Source organism: Boleophthalmus pectinirostris, unplaced genomic scaffold, assembly GCF_026225935.1.
Source record: "Boleophthalmus pectinirostris isolate CB_2022bp ecotype Guang Dong unplaced genomic scaffold, ASM2622593v1 HiC_scaffold_13, whole genome shotgun sequence".
Taxonomy (NCBI): domain Eukaryota; kingdom Metazoa; phylum Chordata; class Actinopteri; order Gobiiformes; family Gobiidae; genus Boleophthalmus; species Boleophthalmus pectinirostris.
Window position 1 is genome coordinate 9,024,119 of NW_026571036.1, and position 21,076 is coordinate 9,045,194.

Sequence of the window (21,076 nt, forward strand, 5' to 3'; positions counted from 1 at the left end):
TGGCGAGAGAGAATCGATGGATAGGTGGATAAGAGAGAACTAAGGAAAGAAAGACAGTGAATGGAGGATGGATAGAGGGGATAGAAGGATGATAGATAGAGTGAATGGATAGATGGATAGAGTGAGAGAATGGATGGATGCTTAGAGAACAGATGGATGAATAGAGAGAGAGAATGTATTAAGAGAAAGTCTGCATGGATGGAGAGAAAAACTGAAAACTGTGTCCCTTGCACATAAACTGACTCTGGATTTTGGATACTTTGAACTTTGTGTAATTCTAGAGTTTTTCCTATTTTGATTTTTTTCCCCCAATTTTTTTCACTACCTGCCACTTAACTGAATTTACTGAATAAATTTTGACCACAGCGACTAACCCACCAAACCAAGTTATAATTAAAAACCTGAAAATGGCAAACAAGATATGTTCTGGAAAATATGGACACCTGTACACATATATTTAAATATGTAATTTATACATTTTTTATTTTTATTATTTTTATTATTATTATTATTATTTATTTATTTATTATTTATTATTTTATTTTATTTTATTTTTTCTTAATTTATTTATATATTTTTGAATGTATTTGTTATGGGTGAGTGTTTGAGTGTGTGCGTTTATGTGTATGTATGTAAATGTATGTCATTTGTATATATTAATGTAATTATGTTATTTTATTTTTATTATTATTTTCTGGTCAATATTATTATTATTATTATTATTATTATTATTATTATTATTATTATTTATTTATTTATTTTTTCCTTTTTCTTTTCAGCGTCTGTTAAGGGTGGGGGTGGGTGTGGGGAGGTTGAATTGGGGTTTGGGAATGGGGAGGAGGGGGTTTAAATGTGGCATTTGTACACTTGTATATTTGTGGCATGCATTTTGTGTGGCCGTAAGACCACAATATAAAAAAAAAAATCAAAAATTAAATAAAATATATATGAAAAAAAAAAAAAAAAAAAACTGAAAACCATATGCATGTCAAGTCTCTCCTGGTTTAAAATATATTTCAGGGCTCATATTACACTATTTTCTGACTTATATTATAATCCACCAAATTTATATTTGTGAGATTTTAGTGATGTTACAATGTCATCACAAACATACCTGGAGTTCATCAAAATGAGTTTTTCTCTCTCAAAAAACAAACAAACAACCAAAACAGGAAGTGCTCCACTGTTAGGGGTGTGCAAAAATATCAAAATATCTTATCGTTTAATGTGATGATACAGTATCGATATCATGGGCTGCTGTATCGATATATATATCACCAAGAGTATTTTTTGGTATATTTTACTAAATTATTTTGTTACAATGCTGCATCACCTTGGAGATGCTATTGCTTCATCTGGAATGTTTCACAGTTTGGCGTTAAGCCTTTCTATCTTCATGGAGACCAAGTCAGATCAAGTTACAGGTCAGATCTGTGGAGAGGCGACCCCACTCACAGTCAGAATGTTTGTGTGTAGTTTTGTTGTTTGTTTAGAGGAAGAAAACTCATTTATCCAACACATTTGACATTTTTTCAGTTTTGATGATTTGATTTCATATTTACTTTGCAGAAGAAGTGGTTTTAACAAAGACTTTTAGTATCACAGCCATGATTTAGCATTTATTTTTATTGAACCATATTGAATCATTTTGAAATATATTGTATCGTATCGAGATATGTATCGTATCGTGGCCTATGTATCATATCGGCAACTTATTAACTTCTTAATCTTTTTCTTAACTTTGTAGTTTCCTTTGTTCAAATGACATATTATATTGTGATATTATAATTTCAAATTTTTTTCTACATCCTTGAAAACCATGACTTTCTCTGACCCTTAATCTAATATTAGAAACATTATTTTCATAGACCCCTACTGGACGAATGAGGTATTACACAGAGATGTTACTAATAGCGAATTTAATGCTTTGTTTTGTTTTTTTCAAAATCAATTTCACAACAACAGTCACATATTTGTCTAGTGAGGTATACAAACCCCAACCTTGAGCGAAATGCCAGAATGTACGAGACCCCCACGGCAACTTTCTGCTCGAGGCGCCCCGACTTCCTGTCCGAGGGTGGCGTTTCCGTTTTTCTCATTAGTATGCAACATAACGGCTTCACAAAGAGCTTTGCTTGTTGTTTATCTTGTGAGTCTTGTTTATGTGCGCAGATGCCCAGTCTTATCCACTGTGTCTTTAAAATCTATTCACCTTCACTAGAATCATTTGGATAATTTCAACCCTGGAATTGCCCATTTCTACAGAATAAAACGTTGCTGTTAACTTAAAAACTGCCACTTCATGACATCATAAGGTGTAACAGAGCATTTTCAGCTTTGGAGATGTAAACAGGCTAATAATAAAAGGTTACTCAAACATGTGCGAATGAAACAAAACACAACTCCAGGTCTGTTTTCATGAGGCAGTAACGTTCTAACATGACTTAAAGCTCACAAGAGTCATTTGTGTGTGATATAAAACCTGTAAATAATGTAAAGGGGACATACGTTGTTTAAGAGCTGACACATACGGCCTTATTTGTAAGCAGCTATCGAGTATAAACACGCGCGTCTATGAATACCCAGAAGCCCCTGAGGTGTATGGGGCTGTATAATGTGTCATTATGTGTATACAAACAGTGCCGTGCTAACATATGCTAACATATGCTAACTGCTCTCAGACTGTCTCGTGTGATCAGAAGTGATGGAGCCGCTCGTCCGTAATGAGATTAAACACACGCCGATTTACAAGTCCATCTATTCTTATGAGCTGTCTTTACACATACAGACAACAAATAATACAAAACGGCTTTTATTAACTGCAAGCAAGAAGGCAATTTTAGTGGTAGGCCTATGTTTTTTAAGGCGTTCATATTACACTATTTTCTGATCTATGTTATAATGTTGTTTCCTCATCTTAAACAGACCTGGAGTTGTGTTTTGTTTAATTCAAATGTTTAATACACAAATCCTGCATTTGTGTTATAAGGTAATAGAGGAAGTACACCTACACTCGAATCATTTGGATCATTTGAGGCCAGGAATTTTCAGTCTCTGCTAAAAAAAAAAAGGTAAAACGTGTAAGGTAAAAGGTGAGCAGTTTTAGAGTAGTTTCAGTGTAGTTAGCTCCTCCCTGCAGGCCTATGTAAAAAAGTGTCCGCCAACATTCCGAACAGAACTGAAGTAGCAGCTTGACTGAGCTACGAAATGTTTTCGACCTTATTAAACGTTTGTCCAGTTGACAAATTGAATTTCTTGTTTGCCAAAAGGTAAAATTTGAAAACTTGATCACTTGAAAACTACCACTTCATGACTTCACAACTTGGAACAGAACATTTTGAGCTGGAGATGTAGATAATTGTAAAGTGATACTCAAACATGTGTGAATGAAACAAAACACAACTTCAGGTCTGTTTTTGATGAGGCAACAGCTCTTAATTCTGGTTGTGCTTACTGACCTCGAATCAATTTTATGTGGTACACGGCGCTCAAAAAATCTGTCAAAAATGTTTTAGTACGACTTTGGTAAACTGCAAAGCCTCACCGCATGATGGATTGTCAGAGCATTACAGCTACTGTAGTCAGGAGCCTCACGGAGTCTGACAGGAAGTGACCACATCAGCGCACAAGGAGCAAGCAGTTTTTTTTAGCGTTTATAGTTGATGCAAATTAGTCATGTGGTTTTAAGTTTCGTTTCTGTTAAATGTAAACAAATGTGCGCAAAGCTGAATTAAACACATTATTACTCCATGTATATTTCAGTCATCCTCGTAGGAAATAAAAAAACAAAACTTAAATTATCCACCCACATTCACATTCATAAAACACATTCACCAAGACAGGGAGGCAACGCCAGGTGAATTACGCCACGATCTGCCAATGGATCGTGGACGCCTGGGCTAAGGATCAGTCTCAAGTGTCGTCCATTTGTTTTGTTTAATGCTGCTTATAATCCGGTGCATCTTATGTTTTTTTCTTTTCTTTTTTTAGGGTTGTGCAAAGTACTATAATAATTTTAGCAATGTGCAATACTTATACACTGGCACCTTAACTAAACAGGGCAGTGTGCATTTTTGATCAAATAATCCAGCGCCCTTTAGTTGACCTGTGTCTGTGATCTTGTGACTGACCAGCCTTTTATGTTGGTCTATTTGTATTGTTGTCTTGTCTGTCTGGGTATATTGTTTTTATTGTGTGTATTTGCTTTATGATTACATCAACCTGTCGAGGGTCAGCAGATGGAAATTAGCCTTGGCCTACAATCTGATAACATATTTACATCTCATGTGTATGTTCATTAATGTGTTTTGTTCCTATTTCAAATAAATAAATAAAATAAATGTCTGAAAATAGACGAGAAAATTCAACATTATTGATATTGTGCTTTATAATCTGGTGCGCCTTATAGTCAGAAAAATACGGTAGTAGCTCTTTTGCATTTTCGTTTTGTAAAGGTAGTTCACTGGAGGACAAATGTTGGAGACCCCTGATGTAGGTTGTGTTGTTTAATTAAGAAAATTCAAATGGGATTTTAAGAAAACATTTTCAGGAGCCTGGGATCAATATACAAGCGTTTATGGTCCTGTTTAGGAGTTTGATCTTATATGAAAAAGACTTGTTCAACAGCACAAACCAGCTCAGTTGTTGTAGCTCCATCTCAGTCTGTTCTGTATGGTTAGATTGTGTTAAAAAATAAAGCTCAGATCAAAGTTGAGATGCTGACTTTCAGACAGAGCAGTGCCTCAATTTAGCTTCGCCCGCATCCCTTCCATTTTCTAATTTAAGATGACATTTTTGCAGTTACATTGGGAATGTTTTGAGATCTATTTTCACTGAGGCGCTAAGACGTGATTACATTAACACCTACACAACAGGTCTGACAGTTCTGCAGATGTTGGTAAAAATGAAACATAATTCTTTCTAATCAGCAAAACCCGGCATTACAGCGAGAAACTCTTACCTTACGCGTCCACGTATTTGCATCTAGATCTTATTTTTGCAGATGCGGTGTCGGGGCGGGTTAATGTGTCTCGTACTCTTTTGATTAAACTTCAAAAAATCTATAGTCAACCAATTTAAAGTTCTTTCTGTAAAAAGTGGGTCAATAAAAATCTACATTCAGAGCAGATGCGCTGGAAGAGGAAACTCTGCGTGCTTTTATAATGCATTTGGATCATTGGAACTGATTTGGTTTTGGTGTTAATGCTGCTTAAGGTCTGCTCTATCCCTGGTTAAGTCCTGGTTTAATCCTGGTTTAGTCCTGGTTAAGTCCTGGTTAAAGTTCCTATATTACGCAAAATTGATTCTTGTGAGTTTTAAGCCATGTTAGAATGTTGTAACCTTGTCAAAAACAAACCTGGCATTGTGTTTTGTTTCATTCACACATGTTTGAGTAATCCTTAAAGCTCAAAATGCTCTGTTCCACCTTGTGATGTCATGAAGCAATAGTTTTTTGTTCATTAGACATTGGAAATTCCAGGACTGAAATTATCCAGCTGATTCTAGTGAAGGTGTGTGGCATTTAAAAACACAGCAGAGCCCTTTTGTTCATGTATTAAATGTGTGAATGAAACAAAACAAACTTGATGGTGAAACATTATAACATAGAATCAGAAAATAGTGTAATATGGGCACTTTAAGTCACTTTTTGGTTCAGGTTTTGGCCTTTGGAAGACTGGAGATAGACCTGCTTTAGTTAGTTCTGGTTTAGATCAGTTTTCCCAGTTTTGAGCCCTGTGTCCCCTGTCACAATGGATTTATGTCTTAATAAAGATCTAGTGCAGACGTTTTCAACATTAGAGGCCCACCTCCCTTGAGAGGCGCCAAAAAGCCACGGGGGAGACGCAACATGCACGTGAAGAAAAAATAATGGTCCACATCTGTACACATCTGCAGTAGTATTGTATCGGTAATTCTGCGTGCGTTAGCTGTAAAATTATGTCGCCATTCTGAAAACCTACTCATAGTTTGGAGCGTCACCTTTTTTTGCCGTGTATACACCGCGTGGGCCGCGCCTCCTCCCATGTACCACGTTGACCGAGTCTTCTCACGTATGCCGCGTGGACCAAGTCTTCCCGCGTACGCCTCACGGATCAAGTCTTCTCGTGTACGGCACGTGGACCAAGTCTTCCCGCGTACGCTGTGTGGATCGAGTCTTCTTGTGTACGCCGTGTGGACCGAGTCTTCCTGCATATACGGCGTGGACTGAGCCTTCCCGCGTAAGCAGTGTGAACCGAGTCTTCCCGAGTACGCCGCGTGGACCGAGTCTTCCCGCGTAAGCAGTGTGAACCGAGTCTTCCGAGTACGCCGTGTGGACCGAGTCTTCAAGCGTACGCCTCGTAAACCGAGTCTTCCCGCGTACGCCGCGTGGACCGAGTCTTCAAGCGTACGCCGTGTGGACCGAGTCTTCAAGCGTACGCCGTGTGGACCGAGTCTTCAAGCGTACGCCGTGTGGACCGAGTCTTCCCGCGTAGGCCTCGTAAACCGAGTCTTCCCGCGTACGCCGCGTGGACCGAGTCTTCAAGCGTACGCCGTGTGGACCGAGTCTTCCAAGCGTACGCCGTGTGGACCGAGTCTTCAAGCGTACGCGTGTGGACCGAGTCTTCAAGCGTACGCCGTGTGGACCGAGTCTTCAAGCGTACGCGTGTGGACCGAGTCTTCAAGCGTACGCCGTGTGGACCGAGTCTTCCCGCGTAGGCCTCGTAAACCGAGTCTTCCAGCGTACGTCGTGTGGACCAAGTCTTCAAGCGTACGCCGTGTGGACCGAGTCTTCCCGCGTACGCCTCGTAAACCGAGTCTTCAAGCGTACGCCGTGTGGACCGAGTCTTCCCGCGTACGCCTCGTAAACCGAGTCTTCCCGCGTACGCCTCGTAAACCGAGTCTTCCCGCGTACGCCGCGTGGACCGAGTCTTCCCGCGTACGCCGCGTGGACCGAGTCTTCAAGCGTACGCCGCGTGGACCGAGTCTTCCCGCGTACGCCGCGTAAACCGAGTCTTCGCGCGTACGCCGCATAAACCGAGTCTTCCCGCGTACGCCGCATGGACCGAGTCTTCTTGCATACGCCGCGTAGACTGGGTCTCCCCGCGTACGCAGTATGGACCGTGTCTTCTAAAATCAGGACTAAACCAGAACTAAAACAGGACTAAACCAGAACTAAAATCAGGACTAAACCAGACCTAAAATTAGGATTTAAACCAGAACTAAAATTAGGACTTAAACCAGGTCTAAACCAGGATTAACCAGGATTTAACAAGGACTTAACCATGCCACGATCGGGGGAGGGGGTTCACATTCACCCAATTTGAAAACCCCTGATCTAGTGTGATGCCGCTACCTGCTTTAGTCCTTGCATAGTCCTGGTTCAGACCTGGCTTTAGACCTATTCTTTGTTCTTCGATGGGTGTTTGGCTTTTCTTTGCTGAGAGCATGAGGCCCTCTGCAGTTGCCATGGTTACCCAAACTAAACATTTTTACCCCTCTTATTTGTTCGACGATAAGGAGACTTGTCTGCAAGAAGCCCTCTCGACCAGTTATTTATAATATTAAAAATGAATATACTGAGTCACATTAGTGCCGAGTGTGTAACAATTTTCCTGAATTATGCACTCGTTTCACAGTTTCATTATTACCAACCACTTCAAACCGGGGATGTTCCAGTTTTTCATTTTGCAAATCTGGTAACCCTATTCAAAGTATCAGTTTAGAGACAAACTTCTACCCCATGACGTCTTTGTTCTGTTAAAACAATTTCGAAACTAAGGCAAAAATGTATACAATTATTTTCAAAACCATATTTGTCATTCTTTCCCGATAAACCTGTCACTGTTTTAAGTCCTTATCAAGCTAACTGCTACTATGGGAATAACCTGTGCGTATTTTCATGCATTGTATTTTCAAACAGCCCACACACCCGTTACGCCATTTTTACCAACTCGACGATAGAGCCCAGATGTTGTATTCATTAGTGCTATGCTAGCTAGCGACAGCCTGTGCGGTTTTGATGGTACCAGAGCGGCCGGCCTGTAAAACCTGCTTCTAATATGTCCCCGGGGTAAAAGTGCCATTATTTTAACGCACACGCAATTCTGAACAAATATGGAGCGAGATAAATAGTTTCCCTAAACACATGGCAGTGATTAACTCCCTGAGTGTGGAATGGTTGAGGGCGCTTTTGAAATTGGAAATGTTTTATTAATACTTTCAGAGAGTTGTGTACTTTGCGTTCGCTCGGAATAGCTTTGGAAAGAGTTGACTTGCAAAAAAAGAGTTAATTTTCTCACGGCGTCTAAATATTTTGGTTTCGCTTCCTAATAACTACATGCTAATTAGCCTAGCATGAAGAAAGACTTGATTTGTGGTGAATAAATAGTCTAATAATATTACGCAAAATGGATTATTATGAGTATGATGTGGTTACCTCCTCAAAAACAGACCTGGAGTTGTGTTTGTGTTTTATTTTATTCACACATGTTTGAGTAAAGCTGTTTAATTAGTCTGATTACATCTCCAAGCTTCAAAATGCTCCGTTCCACCTTGTGATGTCATGAAGCAGTAGTTTTCAAGTTAACAAAGTGACCAGATGTACCTTTTTACCGGAGACAGTCCCAATTTAGAGCCCAGTTACCACTTATTTGTCCCAGTTTACACGACAACGCTTGTGGGTAAAAACTACAAAATATTTTATCGGAAGTGCCTTTCGTTTAGACGGTGACGGCGTTTTTGGGGCTTAAAAACCTCAAAAATCTGAAACTACCCTCCAGAGTAGAAAAGTTAAATACGCTCCACTGTAGCGTTTCCGTCTACACTGCCCAAGACGCAAAACTCTGGTCAGATCTGCTCACGTCGCGAACACGTTTACGTCACATACATCACCACCGAGCCGCCTGGCATGCATAACCAATCGAATTCCACACACTTTTGCGTCACCGTACGCACGCAGATTTCCTCCCAAAATCGCTCGTCTAAACCTGGAATAAAAAGACGCAACGCCACTTTTGAGTCAGACAATCATCATATAAACGTAGCCTCATACAAGAAATGTCCCAGGTGTTTCTATTTTTGACCAGTTTGATGCCTGCGAACAGTAAAAAGAGGCATAAATTGTCTAGTTTTTTTGTTTTAGGTTTTTGTTTAGGTATAAAAGAATGAGAACTTCGCACATCAGTTACTTGAGACGGGTGCGTTGGAGGAGAGGGAGCAGCCCCAGAACATAGAGAAAAATCGCACACACCGTCTTACTTGCAAAATGTGAGATTTATTAGGACATACAGTACAACATTTCGGCACTAGGCCTTACTAGTTAGCCCTAGGCTTTAAAAGTTTCTCTGTTTTTTTTTTTTGTCAGTTTTTTTTTTCCTGATGAAGTCCTAGTGCCGAAACTTTGTACTGTATGTCCTTACAAAGCTCACATTTTGCAAGTAAGACGGTGTGTGTGATTTTTCTCAATGTTCTTGGACTGCTCCCTCTCCTCCAACGCATCTGTCTCAAATAACTGATGTGCAAAGTTGTCATTCTTTTATACCTAAACAAAAACCTAAACAACAGCAACAACAAACTAGACAATTTTTTAGACGATTTTTCTCAAGGTTTTTGTTTAGGTAAAATTACGGAAAACGAAAAGAAAATTATGACTATACTGACTCACATGTTGTCGTGAATAAGTCATGAATGGGCCAAGGGCATAACAATTTTCTTTAATTACACAATGTTATTATTACCAGCCATGACCAGCCCGGGGGTGTCCCAGTTTCTCAGTTTGAAAATCTGGTCACTGTAAGTTGACAGCTACGTTTTACCGTTTGTTCAGTAGAAATTGCCGATTCCAGGACTGAAATTATCCAACTGATTCTAGTGAAGACGTACGGAGTTTAAAAACACAGTGGAGCACATCCTGTATTACCACAAGACATCACAAGGTTCAGAGAAGATCTAAGGGTTTGTGTGTTAAACTTGAGTGTGTGAACGAAACAAAACACAACTCCAGGTCTGTTTGTGATGAGTAAAACAACATTAGAACATAGAGCAGAACATGGGCCCTGCTGTTGTGTCCTTGGGCAAGACGGTTCACCTCTTGTCTCCAGTTTCTTGTGTATCCAAGTGTGACTGCGAGTTAATGAATGATTCTTGATTTTAAAACTTTTTACTTGTAGTTTCATTTGACTGTTTTGGAAATATTAGAATTTATGCATTAGTAGAATTAATTGACGATGTTAAGCAATGGTACTTTTACTTGAGTGAACATTTGAGTAGTATTTTTACCCAGTTTTGCACGCTGAATTTTATATTTTTGTATTGTTGCAGATCCATCATGACAGACTTGTACTACCTCAGCCAGGCCGATGGAGTGGGCGAGTGGAGAGCCAAGGAGGCCAAAGATCTGTCCGACTTGGTCCAGAACAGAATCACCTACCTACAGGTAATACGCTTTTTAGTATTCTACCTGGCTCTGGATTTCAGATTTTTGGTTACTTATGAAATTGAGGTGCAGAAAACAAAACAAAAACATGAACTGCACAAATTAAAGCTCGATTATGGAAGTTCTCGAATGTTATGCTGCATTCTGTTGCTCTCGGGACTCGGAGAAAGTAGTTTGGTACAGACTAAGTTGGTTGGATTTACGTCACAAACCGTAAACGCGGAGAATTGTCTTTTCTCTTTTTTGATGTGTTAAGTTGTGTTCGTGTAGAGAAAGCGTCTTCTAAAAACTTAGTAGTGACATTTACACTTTCTTTCACATCATTTGACACTAGACACAAGTTTTTTTCAGAACATATTATCGTCAAATGGCCATAATTGAGTCGCCGACAGCTTACGTTGGCTAACAGACTCGATTTATTAACAGGAGCTAACGACGTTACATTAAACTTTCTCGGGCATCCATATTTTCCTCGACTGTTGCAATGGAAGGCATTTACAACAGATGCCGGGAGAACTGCCTCAGATTTATTGACTACCGACGTTCAGTAGAAAGTGGCATTAAATCCACACTTCACACTCCACCCGTACAACTTTGTGTGGTTTTTCTCATCACTTTTGACCAGAAAGCTGCAAATTTTCCTAGTTTGCCAGTAGACAAAGCTATAAAAACACCATATACTAATCCCAGGTGTGTGAGAGTAAAAAAGCCTCTCGTCCCAGTTTATAGTACCGTGGGCACGTTTCCGTATTTCGATTGCCTCTTTAAAGATTGTAAAGCGGATTTTTTTAAGGAAAGAGAAATTCAGTGACAGTCATTTTTCAAATGTTGTGGATGCGTGACACCACCGTCCTCCTCCACAGCTCCCTCAGTAGAAACATCTCCTCCCGCCTCCTTACTTTAGAAATCATGTGTTCAGAATTACCGTTGAAGTGACCTGTCTAGAAATAATTTAGCGACCGATGCATCAATTTTTAGACCCTTTGTCTACTTCAATCGTGCCATTGCTGGAAGGAATCTCCAAGAATCACCTCAGTTTGGCTTTGCTCCTTTTCCCCTTCTCTTCTTCTTTCAGCGACCTCAAAAACGAACTTTCTTCTCGTCGGCCATCGCAACAAACTATGTGCGAATTGCGAGGAAGCTACAATTCGAAATAGCCTCTAAGAACCGCTGCATAAACCACGTAATCCGTGCGCGCCGCGAGTCAGTTACACTAGAAACGTAGGGAGTTTGACTGACAACCTAACAGCCAATAGAAAATGAGGTAGCCTTGTTATCTATTGGCTGTTGTTTATCTGGCTTCACTACTTTCACAGTTGATAGATTTCGTTCTTATTTTCTTTTGGTCATCTTAAAGGTTGTATGGAGGATTTTTTGTTTTGTTTCAAATTGTCAGTGATAGATTATAAAGGTGCAGTAGCCTTGTAATTATGATGACCAAAAAAAAGACAATAAAAATTCATCAACTCTGGATGTGGTGGGGCTAAACATTTGCCAATAGATAACGACACTGCCTCGTTATCTGTTAACTGACAGGCTGTCAATCAAACTCCTTACGTTTCTAGTGTAACTGACTTGCCTGCGCGCTGCCGGTACGTGGTTTACGTACGCCTGTCAAGCAGTCCTCAGACGCACAGACGCTGTTTACTCCACCAACGTAACAGTTCTTAGCGGCTTTTTTGCCCTATATCTTCCTCGCAGTTCGCACAAAGTTTGTTGCAATGGCGACAAGAATCCAGGAGCAGTTCGCCGCAAAAGAAAGTCCGTTTTTGAGGTCGCTGAAAGAAGAAGACAAGGGGAAAAGCAACGAAGCCAAACTAAGGTGATTCTTGGAGATTCATTCCAGCGATTGCGCGACTGAAGCAGACGAAGGGTCTAAAGACTGACGCACTGGTCCACAAATTACTTCTGGACGGGTAACTTCTGCTTATTATGAATTTTTTTTTTTTATTTCCAAGAGCTAGACAAATGTTTTTCAGGACACGAATGCGATATCCTATGTCTGAAAACGTAATTTTCAATGCAAAGAAAGAGTCCGCTTGCTGCTGCGTGTTGTAGTAGTAGCTTCATTAGCACAGAATCTCTGCGCAACCTTCTCTGCACCCCTTACTGCTCCTCTCCCCGCTCCCCATTTCGCTCTTCTCCTTGCTCCTCACTTCTTTTCCGCGCACGAAATGTCCGCGCACCCCCTCCCCCCGCTTCTCACTTCTCCGCCTTGCCTAACCAACACTGTAGTTAGTTGTTTACAAGTCATGTGCAGCGATGAATACTTTCTGGCGTAAGGAGGAGGTGGGAGGAGGCGTTTCTACGTAGGAGCTGTAGGGGAGGGGGGGTGGTTTCACGCATGCGCAACATTTGAAAAAGGACAAACAGTCGCTGGATTTCTCGTTCCTGGAAAATCCTCTATACAACCTTTAATTACAAGGCTGCTGCATCTCTGTAATGATATTTTAAACTTTCACTGACAATTTAAAACTACAAAAAAACTTTAAACTACCTAAAAAAAATCCTCCATACAACCTTTAATCCAACGATGATGTTTGTTTTCCTCTGTCCCAGATGTTTGCTCCGTCCCGGTCCATAATGTGGTTCTCTCTTTTACTGTGGTCAGAAATGAAACAAACTTTTTGTCTGAAAAAAGAACCTAATAACATAAACCAGCAGAATCACTTTCTACATGAACTGCCTCTTTGCACTTCAATAAAAAAAGACCTTGTTGAATTTGGTAGTTTTTGGGGTGTTATTTTTCTTGTACAGATATTGAGATATGTATCGTATGTTGAGATAAAGCAAAATATATCAAAATATATTTATTGGTCCATATTGCTGAACCTTGTGGGTGACGTGCCTGGCAATGAGGATGGAGTGTCTTGCCTAAGGACACAACTGCTGCTATTCCCAGCGGCCTCCTGTCCAAGTACTAATCAGACCCGGCCCTGTTCAGCTCCGGAGATTTGTCAAGATCAGGTTTTAACGAGGAGGTTTGGCCCACTTTAAAGATCCGTGCCGAAACACTGCCTTTTACCTGTTTACGTTGTCATTGCCGATTCCTCCTCGTCTCGTACTAACCAGGCTGACACGTGTTTACCTCCAGTGCCAGCATGTTTCCTCACAGCCCCAAAGACGGTGTACGTGCTAGTGCAAACACCTCATTTGCACCATCCATAACTGTCACAGCCCCTTCCCGGAGTGGCAGGTGAACGCTGGGATACCTGACAGGTGCGATTCCTGGAGCCTGTCAACACTTTGTTCACACACCAACTCAACCAGCACATGCAAAGCTAAAATACATGCGGGATATACAGAGAAAGAGGAGAGGAAGACGTATGGATAGGATTTTTTGAACGTACAAAATAGCAGGGGAAAAAAAACAAACTAGGATCATGCAGAGCGGGTTAATACGAACATTTTAAGACTAAAGAGAGAGCGACAATATTCTAATGTAAGTCAAAGGGAACCAGAGTCAGAAGGAGCTGGAAGAGCCCAAATGTGAACTTCCTTTTTCGAACGAGTCCATTTAAATATACAGTTTATGATTGAGACTTGGTTTAGTCCTGGTTTAGACCTTGTTTGCCTTGCTTAGATCTGATTTAATATTGTTTTAGTCTAGTTTTTACCTTTATGTATTTGTAGACAGGAAAGATATACCATATTTTCCACACTATTAGGTGCGCTGGATTATAAGACGCACTGTCATTAAATGGTCTATGTTCGAACTTTTTTCACAAATAAACCGCACCGGACTTTAAACGAAACACAACAGTTGGATGGGTCAGTGGGACTTTGTTTGGCGCGTTCATGGTGAATCTGGATTTGTTTAGTAGTGGCGTGTAGGGACGGTGCTCAAAAGAAACAGAAAATGCACACCAAAATTCTTGTAGAGGTGCAAATGCAAGGAGTTGGTGCGCTGTGGTCCAAGACAAGAAAAATATCTGATGAAGGTTTTTTTTGCCGAAACGTTTATTTTGTTAATAAAAAAGCTTTGGACTTCGGCCAACCGAGTGTGCTATGCATTTTTTCACCCTGGTGTAGGGAGGGTGCTGTCTGGGACCGCTGGATTGTCGGCGTGTTCGCAGTGACTCAGTTGTTCAGTCGTGTCTAGAAGTGGCACATTGCGCTCGCTTTTTCGGTTCGTTCCTCCGTTCCGTTCCTCGTCGGCGTGGAGGGATGAGTGTGGCTGCGGGTGTTTTTGGCTGCGCGGTCGCTGTCTGCTCCGGACACTGAAGTCGTGCTTTGATACCCAAGTGGATTCGTGTATAGGGCGCTCTGGATTGTGGGGTGCGGAGTTGTTTTTTGATGGGGTTAGAGGATTTTGAGCATGCCCTATAGAGCGGAAAATACTGTATGTGCTTTTCTCTTGGAGGATTTAGCTGGATTTATCTTAAGTTACAAGGACATCATTTTTCATCCTTTTTTTTTTAATTTTTATGACTGTTTATAATGCGGACTCTCACTGAAGGGCATCTGGCATCAATGAATATACAGTATTTATTGAATGTACAAAACCAAAAGTGTGAATTACCTCGAAACAAGTGAAAACCATTTCAGGAGGCTTCATCATGAAGCTCAATGAGAGAAGGTCAAGGGTTTGCAGCGCTGTCAACAAAGCCAAGTGTGGATTCTTTGAGGAATTTAAAATGTAATCAAATGAAACAGAAAATGCACACCAAAGTTCTTGTAGGTGCAAATGCAAGGAACGGCAATATAAAGTATACAGAGTACTGTGGTCCAAAGCAAGAAAAATATCTGACAAAGGCTTTTTTGATGAAACGTTATTTAAAAATTTTAATAAAAGCTTTTGGACATCGGCCGTCTGAGTGTGCTATGCAGTTTTTCACTTTTATGAATCTAAAATATAAAACATCAATCACAGCATTTATATAGCGCCTTTCAAGACACCCAAAACCAAAGCGTTTTACAGTACATTATTCATTCACTCCTCACTTAGGCTATGTTCAGACTGCAGGGTTTAATGCTCAATTCAGATTTTTTTTGTGAAATCCGATGTTTTTGCGAGGTCGTTCACATTTCCAATTAAATGCGACTTGTATGTGACTCCAGTGTGAACAGTAAATGACCCAGAAGTGTCCCTCATGCACATTGGAGGACACTCGTCAACCGCAGCGAGCGTGCTCTGTGTTTATGGAAGTTGTCCAAACATGGACGCGAGCATTTAGCACCTGGAGATTTTAAAGTTCCTCTCGTACCGGAGCCAGAACATGAACAACTTACTTGTTTTAAGGAGGAGATTGAGAAGGAGAAGGACGAGGTTTTTGGCCGTGGTGTTTTGTGGGACAGTCTGTTGAAAGGAACGTGTGGATGTGGAGACGTAGCCAAGAGTGGTGGGATAACGATGTGCTTTGCTTCAGTGACACGGAGTTCATTAACAATTTTTGTGTGACAAGAAGAACGTTTGTGTACATTTGTCACTTGTTGATAAATTGTGTAGTTGTGTAGGTTGGATGAATACGCATTGGCCGTTCAGACTGAAGTCGCATGTCAAAAGATCGGATATGTATCGGTTTTAGGAGCACATGTCCAAGTGGTCCTGGGTCGCATTTGAAAAAACTGGATCTGTGTCGTTCAGACTGTCACTAAAAGATCAGATACAGGTCACATAGGGGCCAAAAAATCGGATTTGGGTCACTTCAGGCTGCAGTCTGAACACAGCCTTAGTGGTGGTAAACTACTATTGTAGCCAGTAGGATCAGTATCAACTGTGGTCCGAGCTTTCACCAAGACCGGAATCATCACTGAACTGCCAGGGAACAGTAACAACATTGACTCGGATAATGACGAGAGGGATGTGGACGTGCTGGACGCCATAATCACCCAACTGTTTGAACAATTATGAGTTATTGTGAATACACGAACAATTTAGCGTCTCAGACAGTATTTTATTTTTTATGCGTTACAATTGAACAAAGTTGAGAGTTATTGTGAACGCGTTAAATAAAGTTTGACTGACTTATCTAACTGTTGTGTTTCGTTTAATGCACCTTATAGTCCGGTGCAGTTTATATGTGAAAAAAGTTTGAAAATAGACCATTCAATGTGCGCCTTATAATCCAGAGCGCCCTATAGTGCAGAAAATACGGTACTGAGAATGAGACAAACTTGGATGTGTCTCTGTCTCCAGGTTTAGACTCTGGCAAAATGGGTTCAGTTGTGATTTAGTACCGGTTTTAAAAGCGTGAGAGTGGACTCGATCGTATTTTAATTATGATCTTGCCGTCTGGTTGGGGATGATTTACGTAAGAGATGCTTGCCTAATTTGCATGCTAGTGGTTTGAACCCTTACACTAAAAATGCTCACTGCTGACTATAACTGACTTTAATCCTGGTTTAGAGCTGGTCCAATTTTGATTTACAGACCTCGTTTAGTTCCTTAGGTTTGGATTTAATCTTGTTTATGTCGAGTTTTTTCCTTGTGCCTTTGTGTATTTGTGGACAAGAAAGACGTCTGCTTATTTCTCAACTGGATTTAGCTGGATTAACTTCATTTTCTCTGCGCACTCCACTATATATTCACCCAATACACTAGAAACTTTAAGAATACTTGATGCACAGTAGATTTTATTTTTGTATTTCTGTAATCCCTCAGTGGTCCATGGGTGTACACTAGTCTATGTGCTCATATACTTGTTCTGATACAGCTCAAAATCATTCTAAAACTATTCAGGAAAGGTTCATTTCTGTTCTGTGAATGTGACTTTTGTAGTATCGATAGCTGCTCAAATGAGTATCTGGTTTCGGTACTAGTTTTAGTATTGATTAGTATGAGATTTTCTAGACCTTTAAAATCCGTGTATCATTCGTTCATTTGTTTTTCAAAATAAAACCAAAAATAAGAAAACGAAAATTTTCTTCATTATTTGTCTCCAAAGTGAAAAAACGGATAACGTTTTTTTTTGTTTTTTTGTTTTTTTTCCATTTGTGTGACTTAAACTGCAATGCCAGACGGAACCAGGACTGAACCAGGACTGAACCAGGACTGAACCAGGACTGAACCAGGATTAAAACAGGATTAAAACGGGTCTAAAACAGGACTAAGAGAGAGGACGGGACCAGATGTGCGCCTGCAGAGACAGTTGGGTGATCAGGATTGAGACCGGGACTGAACCAGGTTTCAGTCTCAGTCCCAGTCTGGTCCTGTCTCAGTCCTGGTCCCGGTCTCAGTCCTGGTCTGGTCCCAGTCTGCTCCCGGTCTCAATCCCAGTCTGAGTACTGGTCTCGGTCCCAGTCTGAGCTCTGATCTCGGTCCTGCTCCCAGTCTGGTTCCGGTCTCAGTCCCAGACTGGTCCCGGTCTGAGTCCTGGTTTCATTTCTGGTCTGGTCCTGGCCTGGTCCCGGTCTCAGTCCCAGTCTGGTCCCGGTCTCAGTCCTGGTCTCAGTCCCGGTCCGAGTCCTGGGCTCAGTCCTAGTCTCCGTCCTGGTCCCGGTCTCAGTCCAGATCTGGTCCTGGTCTGGTCCCAGTCTGGTCCCAGTTTCAGTCCTGGTCTCAGTCCTGGTCTCAGTCCCAGTCTGGTCCCGGACCTTGTTCAGTCCTGGTTCAGTCCATATGCGGCTCAAAAGTCCAGCATTGCAGTTTAAGTCACGGAAACGAGAATCATTATCCGTTTTTTTAATCTTTCTTTTGGAGACAAATAATGAAGAAAATAGTAGTTTTCTCATTTTCTTACTTTTGGTTTTACTTTGAAAAACGAACGATACACTTTCTTCACATTCTTTGACAGCCCCGTGAACCCGACTCCTGCCTGCTTTTCTTACAGTTTTACATTTGATTTCAACTTTCATGTAAAACCGAGCCGTCAGCGCTCCGCTCTCTGACACACACTCCATCCGCACGCCGAGCTAATCACACGTGAGAGAGGCGCCGGCGTAGCGGGACAGGCGACGCGGATCGTGCGTGGAGGATTGATGCACTCTCCGTAACTGCCAGATCTGCGTGGCGTTCCCGTGGGATATGTAAATGCCGTAAATTAAACACGCCGGTAAAATGTCGCCATGTTTGTAGTCTCCCGGGCTTTGGCGATGGCAGGAGGAGATTTCATTAGTTTGCACAGATGCGTACGTATTGTGTTTTGAGTGTGTGTTTGATAAGATTAAAATGAGTCTATATTAAGCGGTAATGGAAATGGTATGACAAGATTCAAAGCTGTGTGTAGGTCCTTGGTACTCTTGTAGTTTAAATTAAGTGACTGGAGTTGACTAAATAAAATCATGGACTATAGAAGACTTTAAAGCTCCTGTATTACCCAGAATTGACTATTGTGAGCTTTTAGATATGTTAGAATGTTGTCATCTCATCAAAAACAGACCTGGAGTTGTGTTTTGTTTGAGCAATCCTTTCTTTGCCTGTCTGGATCTCCAAATCTCCACCTTATGATGTCATGTAGTGGTAGTTTTCAGTTTAACACATACCTTTGACCTTTTACAAATCAGCTCTCCAGTAGTTCCAACTATAGACTGTATAAAGAAGTGACCTGTGGGTGTGAGTGTGACGTCATCCATAGAGGTTATAGTGAAATTGGAGACAGGTCCATATTAGGAAAAGTAATTTTTTTACAAGCAGAATTAGGAAATAAAAACTCCAGGATCGTGTAGAGCAGACCTGGGCATTGTCCAGTTCCTGAACCACGTACGGCCCTTTGGTTGACTCTGACCAGCCCGTTTAAGTTAATAATTTGGAATTTGGAATCTTCCTAGTCTAAGTAGAGACTCCCAGACTTCCTTCACCTTGAACATTTCCTCCAGCTCCTCCAGGGGGACCCCGAGGTGTTCCCAGGCCAGCTGAGAGCCATAGTCCCTCCAGCATCACTGGAGAACAAAACAGAACAGAACAGAACAGAACAGAGCCACCTCAGCTGGCTCCTCTCGACGTGGAGGAGCAGTGACTCTACTCCGAGCTCCTCCTGTGTGCCTGAGTTACTTATCCTGTCTCTAAGGCTACATTTACTGTATATGACGATGGTCTGAACAGAAGTGGTGTCGCGTCTTCACTTTTCATTCCAATTTAAGTCTAGCGTTTTTGGGATGAAATCTGCGTGCATATGATGACGCAAAAGTGTGTGGAATTTGATTGTGTATGCATGCCACGTTTCTGTATGTTACTGTATGTATGTGACATAAACGTGTACACGACATGAGCAGATCTGACCAGAGTTTTGTGTCTTGGGCAGTTTAGACTGAAACGCTAGGGCAGAGCGAATTCAACTGTTCCACTCTGGAGGGTGGTTTCAGATTTTTGTGTTTTTAAGCCCCAAAAAAACACCATCATCATCTAAATGAAAGGCACTTCGATCAAATATTTTGTTATTTTTACCCTCAAGCAAAAATACACATGAGAAATATAAACACTCCCTAAGGGAGTGCCCAGCCACCCTGCGGAGGAAACTTATTTCGCCGATCTTGTTTTTTTGCGGTCATTACCCAAAGCTCATAACCATAGGTGATGGGAGGAACGAAGATTACAAAATAAACATATTTTATCATTTTACCTCATACATGGACTAAGCTGCTGTTTTTTTTAAATAAGTTTTATAAGGCAGCCTCACTTTTTCTTTGCTTAGTCATAACATAAACTGTCACCAGTCTTGTCAGCTTGTCAAAACAATGCTATTTACTGCTTTTTATAAAGAAATACAATTAATATTATGCAGAATTGAGTTAAGCATTTTGGCCCATAATTGCCCACCCCTGATGTAGAGTTTGTTAATACAAACATTTTAGGACCAAAAGGATGGGCCTGACAGCAGCAATTACAGAGAGAGGAGTAAATTTTTCAGTGTAAATTGGACCCAGAGTCCAAGGAGCTGAAAGTGCCCCGTGTTATGTCCATTTACACACTCTATGGTTCCAACTAATCCAGCTGTTTGTGTCAGACTGTGTTAAAATAAAGATCAGATTAAAGTCTACTATATTTTCCGGACTATAAGTCACTTCGGAGTATAAATTGCACCAGCCAAAAAATACGTAATGGGGGGAAATTTCTTTTATAAAATCAGAGACCATTAACCGACATTTCATCTTGAAAGGCAAGTTATAGTAATAACAACAGAACAGAGAACAACAGACTGTTAACGTCACATATGAACAGTTCTTCAGATAAATATAACATAAACAACAGAACAGAACAAGTTTACCAAACTCTCCATCTCACTCCAAATCACTAAATCCATTCAATTCTTCATCCTCGGTGTCACTTCTGAGCAACTCCACGACCTCCGGAGGTAAACAGAGCACCGCTTCCTCTTCTGTGTCGCTGTCGTCAGACTCAGCATCAGTTCCAGTTAGAATTATTCCGGCCTTTCTGAATCCAGACAGGATGGTTTTGGTGTCACTGAAGTCCAGATTTTGTCCATCCATCCAGTGACTTCCAAAAAATTTTATGGTGCACCCTCCCAGTCCCTCACAAGTTTCTCTCTCACTCCAAATATTTTTTCTGCTGCTCGATTGCTGTTTTCAGCTGCATATTTCACTACTTGCAGCTTGTAATCTGCAAAATATGATTTTCTTTTTGGGGGCATTTGTGTTCAGTCATCTCAGTCGTCTTTATAAGTTTCTTTAAATTAAAAATATTCAGTGGTACAGGAGTAATGATATGATCGACTGACATGATACAGACAGGACAGTGGCTCTTTCTGCAGGAGACATGCGCAG

General features: G+C 41.0%; 1 protein-coding gene across 2 annotated transcripts in view; it reads left to right on the top strand.

Annotated features, from left to right (window-relative positions):
- Positions 1–21,076, top strand: part of fut8b (fucosyltransferase 8b (alpha (1,6) fucosyltransferase)) — a 451,073-nt gene that overhangs the window by 305,780 nt on the left and 124,217 nt on the right. For both annotated transcript variants that reach the window (XM_020929335.2, XM_055149122.1), the window contains one exon: positions 10,300–10,414. In XM_020929335.2, the coding sequence (XP_020784994.1) occupies positions 10,300–10,414 (115 nt within the window). The remainder of the gene's footprint in view (positions 1–10,299; positions 10,415–21,076) is intronic.